The 23,161-nt window shown below is 36.8% G+C and overlaps 1 protein-coding gene across 14 annotated transcripts in view; it reads right to left on the bottom strand.

Annotated features, from left to right (window-relative positions):
• Stxbp5l (syntaxin binding protein 5 like) overlaps window positions 1-23,161 on the bottom strand; it is a 246,753-nt gene that overhangs the window by 7,095 nt on the left and 216,497 nt on the right. For 11 of the 14 annotated variants that reach the window (XM_037209769.1, XM_028895003.2, XM_028895010.2 and 8 more), the window contains 6 exons: window positions 16,744-16,914; window positions 14,295-14,534; window positions 11,379-11,739; window positions 7,503-7,668; window positions 3,121-3,232; window positions 499-719 (listed from right to left, as the gene is read on the bottom strand). In XM_037209769.1, the coding sequence (XP_037065664.1) occupies window positions 499-719; window positions 3,121-3,232; window positions 7,503-7,668; window positions 11,379-11,739; window positions 14,295-14,534; window positions 16,744-16,914 (1,271 nt within the window). The remainder of the gene's footprint in view (window positions 1-498; window positions 720-3,120; window positions 3,233-7,502; window positions 7,669-11,378; window positions 11,740-14,294; window positions 14,535-16,743; window positions 16,915-23,161) is intronic. The other 3 variants (XM_028895012.2, XM_028895013.2, XM_028895014.2) reach the window with 1 other exon arrangement.

Raw genomic sequence — 23,161 nt, 5'->3', positions numbered from 1 at the left:
CTGGAAAGAGAAACAGAGCAATCAAGAGAAGCTGCAAAATCTTAAAACTGCTATTCAGCAAATCAGTACTGAGCTAACCACGGACATTTAGTGAAGTCTCAAAACGTAATAAAACTGTATGGCCTCTCACTTCGTGGAGCGAAGTGCCTGTGAGACAGGCTTAGAAGCAAACAAGCTGTGAGGACTTAGCTGACGGGAAATGCTGTTTAATGACAGATAAATGAAAGATGGGAACTCGCGCCTCTACTGGCCCTCAACTCACCCTTGGGGGATTCATACAACTTCCTATGCACCGTTCAAGCAGGTGGTACAAAACACAGACCTACTCAGAATGAATCAATATGTTATGCCCCAAGTTAAAGAAGCCTCAACTTAATGTAGGTTTTTAAAAAATCTCCCTGAGTGGGGGGACTTCAGGGATTCAGGTCCCGTGGCAGCTCTGCTTATGCTTCCAGTGGCCGCATTCTGAAGATGCCTGCGTTTCCTCAGGCAGCTCACCTCGTGTGCATGCTTGGAAAAGGCTTCTGCACTGGTCATCATGCCTGCGGTCTTCTCTTCCAGCTCACCCAGCCTCTGTCCTCTCTCATCAAGGGCGATTCGGGCTCGGGTCAGCTCTCCCATCACCCCTCCAGCAGCGCCCTTCACCCCTTCTATGCTCCCTGGTCCAGGGATGTGCTGAGCCAGGCTGCGGGATGCTTTGCCTGCTGTAGCTTCCCCGACTGAGAATTTAAGCCACAGAAAAGTAGAACATGTCAGTAATTCATAGTCAAGACAGCCACCAAGGAAAAAATATTTTTATATGTTTCTACTACTGTCACGATTTTCATTCAAACGGTGGCATATCTTGGTCTTGTCACATATATGTGTATGTGTTAAAGATATGAGTACTTAAGATATCATATGTCTGGATGTGTACATGGCATGTATACAGGACTGCATCTTCAATGTATTTATGTGTTCATGTGTTTGTGTATATATGCACATGTGTGATTCTGGAGGTCAGAGGTTAACCTCAGGTGCTATTCCTCAGGTGCTGTCCACCATTTTTTTTCCTAAAAAATTGATTGAGTAACTATGGTGTATGTGTGTGTGTGTGTGTGTGTGTGTGTGTGTGTGTGTGTGTGTGTGTTTTATGGAAGTGGGCTTAGTGCATGCATACCACTGTACAATTTTGAAGCCAGAAAACAACCTAGGGGAATTGGATCTTTCCATCTAACATGTGGGTCCAAGGATCTGAACTCAAATTAGTAGGTTTGGTGGCAAGTGTCTCCGCTGGCTGAGCCATCTTGCTGGCCACATCTTGTTTTTTGAGATGGGGTCTCTTACTTGGCCTGGCATTCACTAAGTCAGCTAGGCTGGCTAGCCAGTGAGCCCTCGTCTCTGTGATCTGGGCAGTGATCTGCCTATTTCTACTTTCCCATCATTGAGATTGTAAGTACATACCACCTGACCTTGCTTTCTTCCGTGGATCCTGGGCATGGACCCTAGTGTATACAAGGGAAGCACTTTACTGACAGATCTGTCTCTCTAGTCTTCTCATGGCATTGATGAACATGGATGAACTGGAGTTCTCAAAATACATAAAACCTTATGCTTGTCACATACTAAATGTTTGTTCTAACCCAAGGCCTGATCATGTACTTAAATTTCTGCCCAATAGTCTCTGTTAATCTTGATATATCAGCTTTTGTAAGGACCCTCTTTTCTGTAATTACTAGAGAATTAGGCATAGGATTATATAAATAAACGCATGTTAAATTTTGTGTTTTTGACAATAGACTAAAAGTTTGCTTTCTAGGAACAAAGTTCTGTTTTATTTAACTTAAATAAAGCATTTAAAAAAATTCACAGTTCCTAAAAGTTGCAAAGTTAGATAGATATGGTAGCACAAACCTATAATTCCCACTCTTGTGAAATGGAGAAAAGGGGGTCAAGGGTTGAAGGTCAGAGTGTTTTACATAGTTTCCTTTCACAAAGCAAAACACATTGTAATACACAGCTATCTTGGCAGAAATTTAGTGAATATTTTCAGGATGTTACATTGGAAAAGAACCTAGGCCTTAAAAAAAGTAAGAGCCTCATTGAGATCTAATCCACATACCATAAAGGCAACCCCTAATAAAGCATATAATTAAGTCACTGGTTTTTAGTGTCTCATAAAGTTTTTAGAATATTTTCATTATGCCAAAAGAAACCCCAAACTCATTAGCAATCACTCCTTATTCAGCTCAGGCACCCACTGACAAACCTTTAGTACCCATGAGTTTGCCTATTCCGGACAGTTTACATGGATGGAATCATATAATATGCGGCCCCTTTTTGGTCTGGCCTCTCTGATTTAGCATGATATTTGTGATGTTCTATATTGCCACATGTAATACATTATTCCATTTATTGGCTAAAAGAATACTAAACTATAGGGTGGAACCTATATCTTTCTGTACAGTTACAAATTCAAGAGAAAGGGAGTCTTGATATGCAAAACCAAATGATGGTAGCATTGTCTGAAAATTTTATTCTTATCTGTCCTCTGAAAGTGTTTTTCAGTATCTCCTATTGCTTTTTGACTACTGCTCATCACAGTATCACTGGTAGATTTTCAAACTATTTTCTTTCTATGGCACCACTACACTTGCCTTATGAATAAAGAATCCAATCTCTAGCAGTGGCTATAGGAAAGCAAACCAAAATGCTTTTTCAGAATTAAAAAGCCAAATACTATCAAGTGTCCATGAAGCTAGAGCCTGTCTACAACTGGGATGCTTATTAGCTTGTGCATTACTTATTTGAAATATAAATATTGAAATATATATAAAATTGTACATTATATATTGTATATATAAGATATATGCATATTGAAATGCATATATATAATTTGTTGTTTATTATTTCCTAATATAGTGACTAATTTTATTCATGTTTACTAAAAATAATTTTCAAAATACAAGAAAAATAATATTCAAACTTTAATATAAAAACAAAAGAACCCTGGTCTAGAATTTTAGATTGGTATATTAAACCACACACACACACACACACACACACACACACACACACACACACACGCACGCACACAGGTCTTCTGTTTTGTGATGGGATTTTACAACAAGAAATACTCACAGAGCTCCTCTCTGTCAAATGTCTGTCCACTTCCACCAAACAGTCCCTTGAGAAAGCCTCTATTTTGAGCTTCTGGGGTCTCTATGGGAGTAAACAAATCGCCTAACATGTCCTGCACCAATGAAGAAAAGAGTATTAGAGCAACTAAGATGAAATTAATAGATGAAAAAATTAACACCATGATATATTACAGTACATAATGAAGGCAGCCTTTCCATATCTCCTCTGTGTGATTTTTGCTTACTATACAGTTTGACCTTAGCTCCTCAGAGTCATTAAATAAAGGAGGAAAGAGAAAAATAAAACAAAACAAACAAACAAAAAACAAGGGCAGAAAAAAAAAAAAAACTTTAGACAGCCCAGCCATGAGCTGCATGGAACAGACACTGGGAAATCACCTAATGCCACTGTCCTATGTCACTACCAATTACTCTGGGACAAGGAGGGAGCAGATTCTGCACTCAACCATTCTGTTGGTAACAGTAGAAAATTCAGCGCAACCATATCTCCAAACACAATTCCACTGATTAAGACAAGACCCAGAGAACCACATAATCATGTGGGAATCATATAATCACCTGACATGACCTGCAATTCATTGGACATACTCAAGCTAGGAGTGTGAACCGTGGCAAAAAGCAACACTTCCCTAATAAGATGAGACTATACAGTGAGACTGTAAAGACAAACATGGGTGTGGCCATCAGAGTCTCTGACATTGAAATCCGCACAGGATGCACATGAGCACCCAGTACATTAAGAAGATAGTAGCTGGCCAGCTGGAAATTACTCTGAGGGGGTATCCCATGTAGAAGTCTAGGGGTGCCACTTATTTTCATTTTGTTTGAATTCATCCAGGAACAGGAACTTGCTTTGTCCCTTGATTTAATTGAAAATTCTTAAAAATCATTCTTTTGAACTTCTTGTCTGGAATTTCACTGAACACACCTCACTAGACTACATTCCTGTGGAATTCTCCGGAAGGAGGCCCAACCCCTGCTGTCCCCTAGGCAGACATTCAACCCCACAGGTAACCTGCTTGAACTCCACAGAGGCACTGCTTGTTGACAAATCTGCTTTAACAGATTTGAGCTAGACACAAAAGCCTCTGCTCTCCCATCAGCAGAGTCAGATCCTGGAGACAGCGCGAGGAGAGGAGGAAAACAACATCCATTCCAGCAAGGAAGAGAGACTGAGTGACACTGTAATATTGTTTCTATTTTAAGTTGTCTCATTGTTAAAAAATCTTCACTCTTGCAGATTTCTTAATGGCTTTCCTTAATTTGTATATTCCTTACATTTTATAATGATTCTACTTTTTTTTTTAACCTATTCCATTTAGTTCTCTGTACTATTTTTCTTACTTAGAACTCATATACTTTCCCTCAATCCTATTTCATTTTCTCTTTCCCCAGTCCCTCCTCTTGTCTTATTAATTATAATTTTCTATAGATTTAATAATATTTAAACTCTATTTATTCTGCTAACCCATACACATAATGCTAAATAGAGGGAAAACTCAAAGCATTTTCACGAAAATCAGGAAAGAGATTCTGAATTCTTTACTCTTTCTTAATATAGTGCTTAGAGTATTAGAATTGCAAGAGAATAGAAAAGAAAATGAAGACGTCAAATCATTCCCATTTTCAATACTATGGTCCTATTCACAGGAGATCTAAATCTAAATACTTTACCACAAAACTTTTAGAAATAATAAATCATTATAGCCAAGTAGCAAGATACAAAATAAAGTCACAAAAATTAATAGCTTTCCTAAATGTCAATAATAAAAATGCTAGGAAAACGAAAAGAGAAGGAAACAACCACTTTCACAATAGGTTAAAAATGCCTTGGAATAAATCTAAGGATGTGAAAGATCTCTATAATGAAACATTTAAATCACTGAAGAGAGAAATTGAAGAAGACACTCAATGACAGAGACTTTCCATGCTCATGGATCAGCAGAATATTGTGAAAATAGTTATATAAACAAAAACAACCTACAGAGTCAATGCATTCTTCATCAATGACATTCTATGGAACAAGGGAAAAATGCAAAATCCATAGGAAGCACGAAAGACCCCAAACAGCCAAAGCAAACAAATGGGCTAATGAAATAAACACAACAATCACATGATGGAGACAAATGCCCAACAATCATATGGAAAAATATCCAACATGCTTAGTTAGCCATTAGGGAATGCAAGTTAAAACTATATCTAGATGCCACGTCACCCTAGTCAGAATGGCAACCATTAGGGAAATAAATAACCAATTCTGGCAAGGGTGAGGTAAAAAGGAAACTTGTATGCTGCTAGAGGGAATGTAAATTGTCCATCTACTATGGAAATCAGTATGCTCATGGAGAGTCCTTAAAAAAACAAAACACACACACATATAAAAAAAAATAGGGGATTGAAAGATCGCTCAGTGGTTAAGAACACTGGCTGGCTGGGCGGTGGTGGTGCACGCCTTTAATCCCAGCACTAGGGAGGCAGAGCCAGGCGGATCTCTGTGAGTTTGAGGCCAGCCTGGTCTACAGAGCAAGAGATCCAGGACAGGAACCAAAGCTACACAGAGAAACCCGGTCTCAAAAAACCAAACAAAAACAAAAACAAAACACCAAACAAACAAACAAACAAAAATACTATCTGCTCTTCCAGAGGACCTGTGTTCAATCCCCAGCACCACATTGCAGCTCACAACTGCCTGTATAACTCCAGTTCCAGGGGATTCAATACTCTCACACAGAAACAAATGCAACGAGACCCCAGTGCACATAAAATAAGAATAAATCTTTGGCTTGATCTGTTTGGGAGGCATCCAGGCAGTGGGACCGGGTCCTGTGCTCATTGCCATGAGTTGGCTGTTTGAAACCTGAGGCTTATGCAGGGACGCTTGGCTCGGCCTAGGAGGAAGGGACTGGACCTGCCTGGACTGAATCTACCAGGTTGATCACAGTCCTCAGGGGAGGCTTTGCCCTGGAGGAGGTGGGAATGGGAAGTAGGCTGGGGGGTAGGCTAGGGGGAAGGGGAGGGGGGAGAGAGGGGGAGAACAAGGGAATCCGTGGCTGATATGTAGAACTGAATTATATTGTAAAATTAAATTAAATTAAATTAAAAAATAAAATAAAATGATAATTTTATGACAAAAAGAATAAATCTTAAAAAATTAAAAAAAAAATAGAACTTATGACCCAGTATGACCATACTATGATCCAGCTATGGTAGCCCTGAGTATACACCCAAAGGACTTTAACATATCACAGTGATACTGGCACATCTTCAATATTTTTTTTTGTAGCACTTTTTGCAACAGTCAAGTTACAGAATAAGTGCAGGTATCCATTAAAAGGAGAATGGATAAAGAAAATGTGGTATGTTCACACTGTTGAAATTTATTCAGTCATAAAGAATGAAATAATGGGGGCTGGGAAAATGGATCAGCAGTTAAGAACACTGACTGCCCTTTCAGAGGACCTGGGTTTGATCCCTAGCACCTCAGAGCTGTGTATAACTGCTGATCCAGATCACCTGAGGCTGCTTTCTGGTCACCATGGGCATCATGCACACACATGACGCGATGCACAGATATACATGCAGGCAAAACAGCCACACACATGAAATAACAATAAATAAATCTTAAAAAGTTAAAAAAAGAATGAAATTCTGTTTTCAGAAAAATGGATGCAAGTGGAGATTATTATGTTAAGTGCAATAAAACAGATTTCAGAACAACAAATATTACATGTTCTCTTTCATTTGTGGGTCCTAGATTTTATATAAATACATAAAATTATACACACTCCATGTATGTAAAGCCTAGACTCTCTGGAAAAATAGAATAATAGAAAGGGTGAGAGGGGAGAAAGGGAAATGTATGCAAGAGTGAATATGATCAAAGTACATGGTACACTTGCATAAACATGTCATTATGAAAACCATCTGTATGTATAAGAAGCACATCCCACTATGATTAAAACAAAACTCCCTAGGATAAAAGAAATACATTTCAGTTCACCTATTACTATAAATGGTCACAATGATCATTTCTGATGATCATAATCCTCTTGTTACTTCTGTGTCTACCTAGGACCTTACTAGACATTGGTAGGATTACATTGAAGAATATATATTCAGAATATCTTCTAGGAAAGGTGGATTTATTATCTGGCCCAATGATACTTTAACTTATGGATGCCGCTGTCATTCTTTCCCTCACTTAACAATCACATGTATTTATTTATTTAATATTTATTATTTTTTTAAAAATAAATTTATTCGTTTATTTTACATCCTGGCTACAGTTTTCCCTCCCTCCTCTGTTCCTAGCTCCTCCCTCAATCCCACATCTATATATTTTTATGAAGGAACTTTACCCACCTGAATATTATCACACATTTCTTGGCTATATGTTAACCGTTGAATTTCAGTAGGAGAGACGAGGTATAATGCCTGGCCTTCATTAGTAAAACAAAATGTCCGTGCTATCCTCATGTCTGTCAGTGGCAAATAATTTGCATCCAACATTGGGCGAAGACTAGGTAAGCTGAATAGAAAAAAATTCGTAAATCTACATTTCATATTTACATTGATATAAACATTTGTGATAAATGTTTAAGTCATTTTTATGTTTTTTCTTTATAGTTTCTTCAAAGATTAGTAATAAATAGACTCTCATACATAATCAGATGTACACACACAAACATGAGCATTTTATGTTCTATCCTAGCCCTTATAAACGTTTTTGCAAATGTCCTTAGAGGATAAATGTAGAGGCCCATGTCTCTGTAAGCATAACTCCTTAGCCTTTGAGCTTAGGAATCAACAGCGGCATGTGTGGGGTCAGTCTAGTGTTCCTGGGCACGGAGTGCTTTGTTCTACATTCCTTAGTCCCTCTTCACAGGAAGTGAAAACTTCCTGTCTCTTGGGCATCTATATTGAACATGACTAATAAACAAACATGGCCAAAGCTTAAGGGAGTGAGTATATAATAAGTAACAGATTAGCGTTTATACATGAGAAAGACTACCTCTGTAGTACCTTCCTAACCTAATCCTGCAGCTATAATTTTGGTAAGATAATTCTAAGAACATCTTTTGGATTCTGTAGTAAGAGCCAATTTATAAACCACTATTGAAAAACAACTTCACAGTTTTTTCATCATTCCTTGAACATCAAGGGCAGAGAGAACTTTTTCGGTTTAAACCTCAGATTTGGGAACTATTCTAATTCTTTGTGTACACTAGTTTTAATTTGTCCTGGAATACAGATAGCATCCCCAAAGGTACCATTTTTCTTTAAAAAAAATTTTTGTAACTACATTCTGAGACCCAAAATTTTACTATATAATATGGGGACTGAAATCTATATTTTTGGAATAAGCATTTATTAATATTCCAGCATCATACTGCCTGGTATTTTAGCCACTAACTAGTCATATGACTACTGAGCAGATAGATGACCCTTGGATAGTCAGAGCTGAGGTATGCTGAAAGTGCAAATTGCACATTGGATTTCAAAGACTTAGTAATAAAAAAATCATCTGAAATATGAAAGATATAATAATGGCTTAATATAAATTTTGAGTAACAAGTTTAGCAGAGGGAAGGACATTACACACACACCCCTGGTAAATACAGGACCCCCATAATTGAAGCATGTCTATCATTTACAAACAGGATGGAGTGATCTTCATTGGAAATCTCTGAAAAAAGTTTGAGAAAGAATCAGAAATATATGAGAATAAGCAAGCCCTGATTGCCTTTTCCCTCAGAGTGTCTCCCTCATTAACTATAGGTCTCTTCATGTCTTCCCAGTTAGAAATAAGGAAACAAAATACCATGGAAGTTTGGTCTTACTCTTGAGCAACTTTTCTACTTCTCTTTCTCTATTTACAGCATTTTCTAGAAGAATAACCTAGAGTGGGGTCAGGGGTCAGACAGTAAAGGTGTGAGGCTTTGGACCTGGAGCAGCTGCTTTGCAATTGTTCAGTCCTGCTTTGGAGTATAAAAGCAGCCATCGTCAGCATACATATGATGGGCATGGCTGTGCTACAAGACACCTTTCTTTTCAAAGATTTGAATTCATACAATTTCCACCAACCACATTCTCTGACTTTTTCAACCATTTAAATCCTGGCTTGCAGGCTGTATACGATCAGACAGGGACTGATTTTGTCAACATTTGCCAACCTTGTACTGCACTATCCTCTTGATTCTTACCTTCCTGAAAGTTAGCTCTGACCTTCACCATGCTCCTAACACTTGCTTTCTTAAAGGGTTTCACACAGCCCAGGCTGGCCTCCAACTTACTATGCAGCAAAGGATTATCTTGAATTTGGGAACCTCCTGCCTTCACTGCTGGAATTCTAGCACGCTCCAACATGAGTAGTTTGTAGTTTTGTTCCTGGTATCCCAATTCTTTGACTTTTGACTGATGGTAGCTCTATTTGCTACCTCTTTTGTTGTGATACTCCTTTTTATTGCAGAAGGTTGTGCTGTTCTGGTCCTTTTCTTATCTCCCTGATGACTTCACAACCTCATTCTTTGGATAAATGTAGAGATTGGCCCCAAGCTTCTAGTCCTTGGGACATCTACTTTTCATTTCTTTTGTCTTTTTTTTTTTTTTTTTTTTTTTTCCAGAGCTGAAGACCGAACCCAGGGCCTTGCTCTTGCTAGGCAAGCACTTTACCACTGAGCTAAATCCCCAGCCCTGTACTTTTCATTTCTTTATACAGGATCTTTTGATGACTTTGTTTGCTCTTATCAGTTTTCTAGATGATGCTCGAGTCTGCATTTTTTCCTAAGAGACCAGATCTTAAATTGCCGTTAAGCTTCTGCTCAATGGCTTGGGGGACCTCAAATATCAAACCTGTTTTTAATCCATTCTCACACTCCTTATTCTTGGTCTTTTCAAATTCCCCTCACTTTCTTGCCTGCTAATAGCATTACTGTAACAGCAATTCCCCAGATCCTCAGGTTTGGCAATCTTCTTTACCTTGTGTAACAAATCAGCTTTGCAGGCAGCAAGTTGCCCTCCTCCTTCAGCCCTGCTCCCTGCTTGCCATGTTGACAGCTTCCATTTTAGCCCAAGAGCCCATCCCAAGCTCTGTCCCCTTGACTGTTTCCTAGTGCACACCCAGAGAAGGCTAACCACTTGCTTTAAAATCCCATCTCTTACAAATCTTGTATTTAGCTTATCACTCAAGGTCCTCAACTATTTATGCCAATTTACCTCTCCAAGTTACTTTACTTTTTTCTATTATGTATTTTTAGTGATTCAATGCTTTTAAACTTTGGACTTAGTTTGTCAAAAGAAAATTCAATTTACATTTCCTCTACTGGAATTTTCATTTTCTCTGTTTTCTAATTATTTGTATATTATCATATGCTACTAATTTTATCTCCTTTTCATGTCTAGTGTAATATTTGATTGTTTAAATGATTTTAGAACAAAGTGAGACATTGACAAGAATGACAATCACTTCTATAGTATATTAAACAGATTTCATTTTCTTGAAGCTTATTCATCCAATGACTACTACCATAGCATTGTTGAATCCATAAACTCATTAGGTAATATTTTATGTTTCATAAGTTTTATATAATTTCATTGAGTAGAATGAACTTTCTAAACATATATCTTAATTTTAATGTGTCTGATGGTTTTTAGTGTACTGCTCAGTGCTGATTTCACTTTTTCCTATGCTTTATGCCTTCAGACAATTATTTTACTTTAATTTCTAATATATAAAATGGAGAATGAAAATAATACTTGCCAATGTCCTTAAAAAGCCACGAGAATCAATTGAAATTCTGTGTGTAAAGTTCTTATGTAATAGTGAAAGCAAGAGATAATTTTATTTCCATATAGCTTCTGAATCCAGTGCCTAACATATTTCTAATAATTGCTTGTTTAATGTATGAATGATTGGGAATCATTCTTTCCTTGGATTCTTTGATGTCAACTATATAAATATATATTTATATATTATGTCATATATATATATATATATATATATATATATATATATATTATTGGTCAGTATTCTTTGAGGAAACAAAACCAAAACCAGAACCAGCCCTCTTCACACTCAAGCCACAAACCTCTCTCCATGTTGTTGAACAACAGAATATTCACAAACATAATGAAACATTATATCAGGTTGCTTCTCCTCAACAGTATGAATATACTTTTCATCACTATATCTTGCTAGCATTGTTACGATTACCAGTCAACAATAACTTTGTCAAGTACCTCATTATCATGATATGCCCATTTGCACAAAAGCAGGCCAAGCAGGCACTGTTACACATGCCCACCACCTCTGCTTGCAATATGAAAGAGGTCTCTGTGATGTTGTGAACATAAAGGCAGGTCTGGGACGGCAGTGAGAAGACTTTGGCTTGTTTTTCTGAGCAGATTATTGTATACTGATGGTCGCCTGTTTCTTGGGGTGAAGTGGAGTAGTTCATAACCAGCTTCCTTTTCCACGTCTTTTCATTTTCATCTGTGTTGTTTGGATCCCTCCATACTTCATAGGGAGGCTGCATTAAACTGCCAGTTCTGTCCATGCAGGAAAATGTTAGCACAGCTCCTTTCAATGAGAGGAATGTACCTATAAAAACAATTGACATCACTCACATGTGAGGTCCTTTCTAAAGCATCTATTTATTACTCATCGATGGGAAATAAACATTTTACATCATGATAATTTATAGGAATAGTTTTGTAATATTGTAACAATATACAAAAATCTGTATGTTTGTGAGTTAATCTGCTATAACAACTTGGGATTAATAAAATTTTAGGTCAGCTACAGCTGGTAGTTTCTACTACAGCAATTTGGCATAATGATATTAGAATTGAGGAACAAATACAATGTGATCAGTTACACAAGTGTGGTGATTATGGGGTTCAACAAACTCAGCTTCAAATCTAATCCTCTCTCTAGCTTGCTTGAAGCATGTTATTTTTCATCTCTGGGATAAATTTCATTAATTGTTAACAAGGAAACTGCAACATATTAATACATGATCAGGACACACAATAGTCCATTAGTATCATACAGGGACTTGTTCTAAGCGCAAAACCCAGACTATCTTAGACTTACTGAACCAGAGTATCTGGTGTGGGATCCTTTGAGCCATATCACAGCAATACCTTCAAATGATTCTGATACAAACAAAAGTGACAGTGTAGAAGAGACACAGAGTATGTATGTGCATTCCAACCCTCCAGGTCAATGACTGAATGCACTTCAAACTTCCATATTACTGGTAAGAATTTGTTTCTAGGACTAACAAGATTATCTATGTGAAAGCATTCCTTAAGAAAAGAAAAGTGAGGTTTTATTTTTATAGTACCCTTTTTAGGTACTGATTCAACTCCTTACTAGTTCTGGGCTTTCTTTCTACTGACTGTTCAGACTTTCTACCTACTCAAGCTTTGGTGCACTGTGTAATTCCAATGTTGTATTCATTTCTTTTAAGGTATCCAGTTTGTTGGAATACCAGGGTAACACAGCACACAGCTCACCTCTTCAATGGAATGAGGTGCATAGGAGCTCTTCCTGGAATGTCAGGGATGACGTAGTTTTACAACTTGGCAATCCTTTGCTGTGTAATGAAATAGGCTCTGCCTGTATCTTCCAGAATTTTTGTTTTTACTTATTCCAGACCCTTCCCACTTAAAACATTGAGTATTACTTCTAGGCCATGATACCCATTCTAATGAGTGATGTCATGTATACTTTACAACAATGTAAGTGACTTCTATGTTACCTTAGGGCCAAGCCAATCTTGACACCCACAGGCATTATGGTTACCTCAGTCACTCCCTTACCTTGAGCACTGTCTCTAAGTCAATGAGAAACCATCTACGGCAAAGAGCTTCAACGTAAACATGTCTTAAATTGTCGTGCACTTGGGGCTGAGTTAATTGGTATCTGAATACTTTTCCCCCAAAATTGTGTTTGCTAAGGTAAAATAATGACTAAATATAAGTAAAACAATGCTAAAGTAAAATAATCTGGGCCAAACTCTTAAAGTCCTGGTCCAGCATCAGTTATAATAGAATCGGGCCAAGTTTCATTCTTACCTAATCCTGATCATGTTTTCCCAGCCTGCTGTGAAGCCTGCAGGGGAACCCCACAGAATGCCTGGCACATATTGGATGTTCAATATATGTAATGATTAAGTAAAAGAACCGATTTAAATTGATACTTAATCACTCATTCTGACCTCACTGATCTGGCTCTAACTTCAGCAGAATAAAAAAAAAAAAAAAAAAACAAACCACATTTTCTTAAAATTAGGAATGCAGTAAAATGTATTTTTCTCTATGCCATATAGGCTTAAAATAAAGTATTTGTTCTTAGTAGTTTAGAGATAAGGGGTTTCCTGAATTTGCCATACTCACAGAGCAGACTATTCTGCCTGCCATTTATCTATGTGTATGCAACACAAGTTAATACAAAAAACCAACTTTCTCTAACCTGTCGTGCTATATGGACTGTTTGTTTAAAAATAAAATATCTTACCCTATGTATTCATAAAATTCTTTTTTAGCTTAATATGCCTAAAACATTTATTATATGCATGAAAGAGAGAATAAAATTAATAATTAGAATCTGTTAAAAATAGTCAAAGGAATGTCAAGGGTAATCACACATATCTTTTTTTTTTTAAAAGAAAGAAAAAAGATAATTCAGGTAGAGTAGAACATGTACCTAAGCTGAATTCTTGAGGTTCTATCATGAAAGGAAAGAAAGACTTTAGATATCCACCTTAGGTAAGATTACTTCTACTTTAATGATTCTGACTTCTTCAAGAAGGATGTAAAAATACTCATAGGTTCTGGCTTGGCATAGAACTTTGGAAAATGCTTCAAATAATTAAAAATAAATCAAGCTGTGCAGTAACGTTTATCGCACCACTTTAAAGGAGCTGGATTCTCACATAGAAACGACTCGACTCTACTCTCACCCTGAGAACTGGTAAGTAACAGTATGGTTAAGTGTTGGAAGAATATTTGAGCTATGAATTCAAGTTGTCCATGTTACATATGAGGCTTATACTCCTCACCTTTGTCTGAAGTAATGCATATGATCAATTCTTAGTATCTGAAGTTGAATAAGTAGCCACGAGGGAACGAGTGAATAAAACCTCTTACCGCTTGGCAACACCATCACCGGCTCTGTAAACCTCTGTTCGTCTGATGATGGTAGGTTCAGGGAGATGAGTAATACCATGCCCAGACTCGTTCCAACAAACAGACAAGGGGAAACAGTGGAGTCATTCTTCCGTGCGAAGGATTCCATGAAGTATAAAGCTGTAACGGCTTCTTTGGAGTCTTTGTCAATACTGGAGATGCTGGAGCTCCTGGAGCGGTTATAGGAATTCTCTCTGGCTTCTACAAGCATTTAAAAAGCAAAATCAAGCATTAGTGGATCTATAAAACAAATCAAATTTCATACCTGAAAACCATAATTAGGAGAGAAAGAAAAGTTGTATTCTTTGTTTACTGGCATGAAGGGCATTTTATCCAGGGTGCCAGCTCATTTTGAAGGAGGAGAATCTGAATCTATATGTGTTATCTATCAAAAATTTAGGAAAAGTTAAAACCAAAACTCCAGTCTCCTGAATTCTAGCACACCATTTTTCTTTTCTGCATTTCCTGAAAGATCAGTTAAAATTCTAATCAGGGTGGAAATAAAACCTTGAATCTAAATAGTCAAGATTACAGCATTTTCTGATATCACTTAATTGTTTTTTCCTTCCCATCTTTTGAACATAGAAACCACACTAATGATTCTGTGGCAATTCACACTTACCAGCAGTATCATGGCTACCCACATGAAAGGACCAATCTAGGTCATAAACATTCTGTGACAAACATACTGCATACCCTATGTAATTGAAGCTATAAAAGTTGGAGTTTTAACTTCAATACAAAAATGTGACTGTGATTTATGTAAACCTGTTTTGAGCTACCTGCCTACCATCCAAATCCAGGTCTAACTTTGCCAAGCACAAAATAGACTGTGCCATCCCATTAACACTGGCTTTCCTGAGAAGGCTTCAGCCTGCTTAGAAAAGAAACAGCAGCAGCATGGTTTTGGGTGCTCTTGCTTTCTCAACACCTGCACATGTGCACCCTCTGAGCATCAGTTCCTCTGTCTGTGAAACAGTAATACACGGGTTGGAATTGCTTGAGTACAGTCCTAGGGTTTCTTTCTACTGTCTTCACTCACCTTTTCCTCTTCAGAGATCTGAGTGTGTCTTGATAATTTTCATAGATGAAATATGAGGTCTTCAAAATATATTTAGAAGGAACAGAATGCAATATTTCTAATTTCCCCTTATATCCTCACCAAATTTATAAAAAAAAAAAAGCTTACCAAATATAGAGCTAAGACAGAAGCTAGATTATCATCTGTATACTATACAAATTTAAAGACAGAATTACAACTAAACTGTTTCCTACCACAAACTATAGGCAGAAATATCTACAACTCAAAAATCTGCAGCATTCATTCCAGTGATTATTCTCTTTCTTTTAGAACTCTTACGTGTTGCTCCTATTGCAACATTTGTAGTTGATCCATGTTTCCAAAACTTCACTCATGATTTATTACCATTCAACACGGATACTCACAAACACCTATTAGAAATATAATGTAGTTATTTCCATGTCTACTGACCAGATTTAGTATGGCATAATGCTAAACAACAACTGAGTAATGAATTCATTAAAAACATTTTTGAAGAACAATAATAGATTGTTGTTTGAAAATTTAAAGGCTAGTATAGAGTTACTATAGCCAAATCTTTCTATTATTTCCCCCTTCTCCTAGAATCTTTATGACCAAGAGAATACAAGGAAATTTAAAAGCTTCTGTTTCCTTTCCTTCTCTAAACATTCTTGACTTTTCCCTCTTTCATTTGACTCTCCATCCTCATATTTATTTTATAAAAAGGAAACAATCCTTCCTTTAACAATTTACAAAGATTATAAACTTTATTTATTTATGTATTTATTATTTATTAATTTTTGTGGCACTGGGGATATATTCTGGACCTCACGCAGACTGGGTAAGTGCTCAGCCACTGAATTATATCCCCAGACCCTTTCATACTTTATTCTTTGAGACAGGGTCTTGGTAAATGGTCCAGACTGGCCTTGAGCCCCCTCTGTAACTCAGGCATGTCTTGAAGTTGCAATCCTCCTGCCTCAGCCTCCCAGCAGCTGGGATTACAGGCCTGTGCCACCAGACCCAGCTAAAATTCTAAACTTTAAAATTTAAAAATGTGTCTTTTTAAACTTGGTTATATTCATTTGACAGTAGAGGGAATTAAGGTTGCAGTTACAGATTATCTCCTCTTGTACAGCCTAGCTACAGTGGAATCATTTTTTTTTCTTTGTTTAGAGATAAAGAAGGAGGTGGAGTGGGGAATAGAATTGGAGTTAGGGCCACAGCCCAACAGGATCTCAGTTTTTCAATGTCATGTAGTTTTTTATCATCTTTTAAATGTAACTTCCATTTCTTGTCTCCCGCACCTGTTACCATGATAAAGCAAGTTTTTAACTGTACTCACAAAAATTGACATGTGTATCCTACCTTCAGTTGTAACTGGTAAAGAAATCTCCATGCAAGCAGCTGACTGTGCCTTTCTAAATGGTGGTCTTCCAGGACCCCAGCGATTTACTTTTGAAACGTCAGCACTGGAAAGACGTTTTCCAGAACTGCAACTCTGAGAGGTTGGACTTGTGCAGTGTCCATTTACATGGTCTGTACCAAGAGGAAGAAGGCAGAATAAATATCATAATTAACTCTTCAGATGAGGAAATCCAAAGGCATAGGTTAAAAAACGGAGGAACAAGAATTCCTCTTCTTCCAACCCATTTGCATATGACTAGTTTCTTGTTATTTTAAGATTTAGTTACAATTTCAGGTTATAAAAAAATCAAAATACTTATTATGCATAGGACACACTTTCATAATTTAATTATCATTGCTTGAAATGTGCTGTGTACACCTACTATGTATTTAATATGTTGTTGAATGGCAATATGAAATAAATTTTAATATTGTATTTTTGTCACATTATTTGAACAGATCCAATTTATGTAAGTTTTGGAAGTCTGTTCTTTACTTGGAGTTTCAGATATAGAACAACAGCATCATACTATGCACTTGAGAACAGGACTTTAGGACACTGGTTTGAAGTCAGGATGCCTTCATGCAAATTCCAGTTCTGACACTAATTAGTTCTGCCTTACTGATGTCTTCATACTATGGTTTCTTCTGTAAATTTAGAATATTATTACCATGCAGTTTCTGTAATTTTTTGGAATACTTGTCCTACACAGAGGACTGCAATAGACAATGAATAAAATTATTTCTCATTTCAGAGCATAAAATTATTTATATATAAAATGGTCATCAAATGTCTGTGAAAGTTAGGGTATCACTTTAAAAACTTGGGCTAGAGTAGACCTTAATGGTAAGAAGCTTATTTAGCATGGGTAGATTTTCTTATTTTGCTTAAAGTTAATAAATTGCACTTGAAATATCATTCATAGTTCTGCAATATAAAGAATGCATTATGGAGCATTCTGCACTGGCCTTCCTTGAGGTAGTGCTACGTGGAAACGCCTACAAGCAATGTTGAACATGTGGAACTGATGATCAATTATAGCCTTTCTGTATTGCACAGTTTTAAAACTAAAATTGCACATTTCCCGGGTCGCTTTGCAGCTACTTAAGGCAGGAATTATTTTTCACCATTTTAGTGTACTAGAAATTTTTATATTAATTTTTAAAATGAGAGTTAACATTTATCAATATTTAGATGGTGGGCATTGTGTGTATATGTGTGTGTATTATCTCATTTAATTTTCAAATAATCCTGCAAGATAATTTATTATTATTATGACATTATAAATGAGAAAAATGAACATAAAAATGAGATTTCCCATCAGACAAGAATCTAAACTGTTTTTTCAAATTGATATATATGCTTAAACACCGGATTATAGAGTAAGCTAAAATATTTGAGGGTGATACTTTTGAAAATATATGTAGTAGTGCTTGAAAAGCTGATGAAGTCCACTGACATTTTGTCACCTTGGAATCAAAGCATTTTTCATCTTGAATAGAAATTCAGAAATCTCAGCTAAAAGGCAGAAGTAACGAAGAGCTGGACACTGAAGAGGAAGTCAAGAGTTCTGTTCCTCCTTCCATCACAAAAAGGAGAAACAGAAGGGGCTACAGTTGGCATCACCAATCCAGTGAGTTGGGAAACTGTAATGGCAACTGCAAGCCAGGTGGTGGCGGCGGTGGTGCACGCCTTTAATCCCAGCACTCGGAAGGCAGAGGCAGGTGGATCTCTGTGAGTTTGAGGCCAGCCTGGTCTACAGAGTGAGTTCCAGGATAGGCTCCAAAAGCTACAAAGAGAAACCTGTCTCAAAAAAAAATGGCAACTGCTTTAGATATATAATTTTACAACAATACCCCCATCTTCACACAGCATCAGAAAAACCCTGCTCTCTCCACAGACATGGTACCTTGCTTTAGGGCCTATGGCTTATCCACCATGCCCAGCATACTTTCTCTTTTTTAATCCACGGTAGATGGTCTACATAGATAAGAATTGATATAAAAGAGGAAAAAAATTAGACATAGCTCAGACAGTCAACTTGGATGTTAATATGTTAATAAAACGGTGTAAATCAAAAGAAAAGCAAATCTAGCTATCAACAAAGTCATTCACTGTCATATTGTTCACTACCTAGGCTAACCCAGAACCAGTTTTTATCTGGTTTTGCTTGGCTTCTTTCACTCATCATGGTTAGTCAAGGTTCCTTCTTGTTGTGTGTATCAAGCAGTTATTTATTTTCATTTCTGGGGAATATTCCATTCTCTGCGTATGCCACTATTTAATTATTTATCTTTTAATGAATATTTTGGATTTTCCCAGTTCTTAATTATCTTTTAAAGAGACTTTAAAACATTAATATTTTGAACTTACTAGAATTTACCATTTTTAGTCTTCTTCATTTTCTGGATATGTTGAGATTTGTCTTGGTATTGTTTTCCTTTTTCTGACATCTGGGTTTTTGAGTGTTGGATTCTTTCAGGTGTGTGTGTGTGTGTGTGTGTGTGTGTGTGTGTGTGTGTGTGTGTGTTGTGTGTGTGTGTGTGTTGCTCAGGCTGCCCTCAAGCTTGTGGTATTTTGGCTTTCCTTTTCAATTGTTGGAAATGTTATATACGTGTGCCACCATACATGACTTTAGCTTTTTTATACCCAACGAAAGCATTTATTTCACTTTCATTTTGAATAATATTCCTATTGGTTATAAAATTTTAGGTTGAATGTTTTCCCTTCAGTAACTTGAACATACTCTTCTACTATCTCCCAGCTTTCATTTTCTGTGGAAAAATCTGCTTTATTCCTGTTTTTGCTTTTTGACATATGAAAATGTCATCTCCTGTACCTCTGGCTAATTGGCTTTTAAAGAATTTCAATTATGATGCACTTCATACAATTTTCTCTATATTTCTCATGCTGGGGGTTTATTATGCCTCTTGAAACTGTGGATTTTTATTGTTTATCAAATTAGGAAATTGTTCAGCATTATTTATTCAAATGTCATTTAGCCCCTCCCCATTCTTTTCTTTTAGAATTCTTACAGCATATGTGTTAGGTGCACAGAATTTCATTCTAAACAGTAAATTTTTGAGTTCATTAATGCTGTCCTTATGAGTATCGGTTCTTTTTATCAAGCCCATTTAGTGCATTTATCATCTCAAAGAAAATATTTTTTATCTCTAAAATTTGATTTAGGTCTTTTTATAATTTTATGTTTCCTTTTGACATCTCTGGACCTTTATCTTTCTCTGCAGTATATTTAAATAGAGGTTCACTAATCCTAGCCTACCTGTAATTTCTATGTCAGTTTCTACTGATTAATATTTTCTCTTTAGGTTCTAGACACTATTACATGTTAGTCTTTACAATTTTCCAGTATTCTTTAAAGATGCTTCAGACTTTTTCCAGTAAAATTTTTTAGAAAGACATTTTTACTTTTATTTTAAAAGAATTCTATATCCATATTAACTTTTATAAAGTGTTCAGAATAGCATATGGGCAAGTGAAGTGAATGAGAATGATATAAGGAATAGATGTTATATGACACACACTTAGTAAAGCAGTATGGTGCTAGCTAAAAGAGAATTTGGATTAGTTGTAAAGGTATGTCATAAATTTTAAGGAAACTACTGAAAAAGTAAAAAAATATAGTAAATTGAACCATTAGTGTAAAAGAGTGAAAAGAGAATATGGTTGATTCTCACATTGCTCTCCTTGCCTCCCACCTCTAAGCTGTGCAGCCTAGAGAAAGAAGCTATTTCCTTTAGGGTAGGAGGCAGAATTAAGCCAAGGCCTTAGATTTGACTCCTAGTCCCAGGCCTGCAATGGAGAAGTCCAATAATGAGCAAGATATTGCTCAACCACAGCACCAGACAAAACTTGTAGACTGAACAACTAATACTATATTAGAAAATGGCTATCTTCCTCTACCACCTTCCTCCAACTTGCAACACAGACTGGAACCAGCACGTCTCCATCCACAGAGACAAAAGTAGCACAGGGCTTTGTTTAGAACCTAGTGCCATGTTTGGTATGCAATTCAGTATCTGGTAAGAGTAAAAGACCTGTAGGCAGATTAGAGCTCACAAACCAAGCTTATAGACAACCATAAGGCAAAGACTGATGGGATAAACTGTGATTTTACTCTGTCATTTCCAGCCTTAGAATGAGCCAAGGACATCCACCTTTCCCCTGAGACTGCAGACTCAACAGATAGGAGACTCAGGTGTAATCCAGTTTAACATCAGCGTAAATTGTCTTTGGGGCTGTGCTCACCATCCCTAAACTGGGAGAACTCAGCTTTTGGCAAGTGCTCATAAACACAGCTCTAACTGCCTTGGTATTGGGCAAACACCTATACTCCATTAGGAAAGACTCGTATTTTACCCTCTATCACTGCCAGGCAGGGCATGGTCTTGGTGGACCCCTGAGACTGTACAGGTTCTTATGATGATGATACTCTGTTATGACTCATTTAGCATCAGGATAGATAGCTAAGGGATTCTTTTCACATCACTACTTCAACCTTGGGCAGCATTGTATGGTAGAAGACTCCATTCACTGGTGGGTAGGGCAAGGTAACAGGGTTAAGACTGCCATCAAGTTGGTGCTATACCAATAAAACAGAACCGTTAGCTGATAATAACAGTTTTGCTCCTTAGTACTGTCTGCAGATTGGAATTTCTGAAATGACTCCAGGGCTAGAGGAAAGTAAGCAACCATTGTCTGTCTGCTTTTCATTCCAGCCAGCAGCACCCGTGATTATTTGCAGTGATCTTTGCCCACAAGTCTACCTCAGCAACGGGTAATATGTTGATTAGTTTTCTGTTAACCCGACACAAGCCCTGGTCATCTAGGAAGAGGAAACTTCAACTGAGAAAATGCTGTGGGCATGCTATGGCACAGAAACCTGGTGTTGATCCATGTATGGCAACTGAGCATAGCCAGGCAGAATCTGAAGTGCCTGACCTTAGACATTAATTGTGTAGAGAAGTCTTTGGGCCTATCATGACCCCATGGAGACATTTGTTGGGCTAGATTACTCTTCGTAGGTGATTTTCTCTTACATTCTGAACAATACACCAAGGTGTATTTGGGGACAAACCTTGGTGTTTTTTGGTTGGCCATAAAACTGAGATAGTGACAATAGACCAAGACCAGACTCTTGTTCCATTTAGGCCCAGATGCCATCCTGTCATGAAATAAGACTATAGGCATAGAGAAAATAAGCAGCCTGCCTAGAATTTCCTGAAAAACAGGGAGAAACAAAGGCAGAATAAAATGTCTGAAATAACTAACTTTCAATGCCTAGACAAAAAATATCAAGAGGTTTTGGAAATCCATGATCTCAGTGAATAGGGTCCTAGAAACAGACCTGATAGCAAACCAGAATGGGAAAACTTAGAGAAATGGAAATGGCTCTTTTAATGGAACGCAGTGAACTTGAAGCAAACACAAAGATTTGGGTCTGAATTATTTTCTATGGCCTCTGTACTTGAGGTAACAGATTACTATTTCTAAAGTTGAGTAATCAACAACACAGGTTGGCCTAAAGATTATAGATAGAGCAAATATCTAAGATGACTACAATTTATGAGATTGACTACATAATTCCCCTTGTATTTATAGTTATTTGCATTTGATGAATTGTCTTTGTCATCAAAAAAAAAACTTTTAAAGAAGTACTGTAGTACTTTCTCTCTCTTTTTTATTACTAAATATTGCTTATTTTTTAATTTCTTCTAATTGCACTACAGAACATTTTAGATACTAATTAAATCAAGAAACACCAGTACTTAAAGTAAGACATTATGAATATTGTTATTAGATATTGATGCCTTTGTATAATTTGGAAAAAAGAATTAACCCAATACTTTGGGTATTTCTAACTAGAGTAAATGGAGTTAAAGTTTAATTGAAGGACCAGAATTTTGTTTTATCTAAATTATATTGAATAATGAGAATATATGTATATATTCCTAAAGACAATGAGAAAATTTAAGTCTTTCAGGTATTATTTTAAAGCAACTAGTCAAAACAAAAAATGTATGATCAATGAAAAGGCATTATATTTTTATTTATAACTTCATTAAAACCAAGACCAGTAAGTGCTTCTTTCTTTTTTAAAAAAATATTTATTTATTTATTTACAGTGTTCTGTCTGCATGTCTGCCTGCAGGCCAGAAGAGGGCACCAGATCTCATTACAGATGGTTGTGAGCCACCGTGTGGTTCCTGGGAATTAAACTCAGGACCTCTGGAAGAGCAGCCAGTGTTCTTAACCATCAACCCATATTTCCAGCCCAGGTGTTTCTTTCTTAATGGCCTTTTCCAGCTAGTCTTCTCTCCTAAAACTGCTGTCCTGCTCACTTCTCAGCTTCATCTA

Source organism: Peromyscus leucopus, chromosome 12 (genome assembly GCF_004664715.2).
Source record: "Peromyscus leucopus breed LL Stock chromosome 12, UCI_PerLeu_2.1, whole genome shotgun sequence".
In the NCBI taxonomy this organism is placed as follows: Eukaryota; Metazoa; Chordata; class Mammalia; order Rodentia; family Cricetidae; genus Peromyscus; species Peromyscus leucopus.
This window is presented reverse-complemented; position numbering and strand designations above follow the sequence as displayed.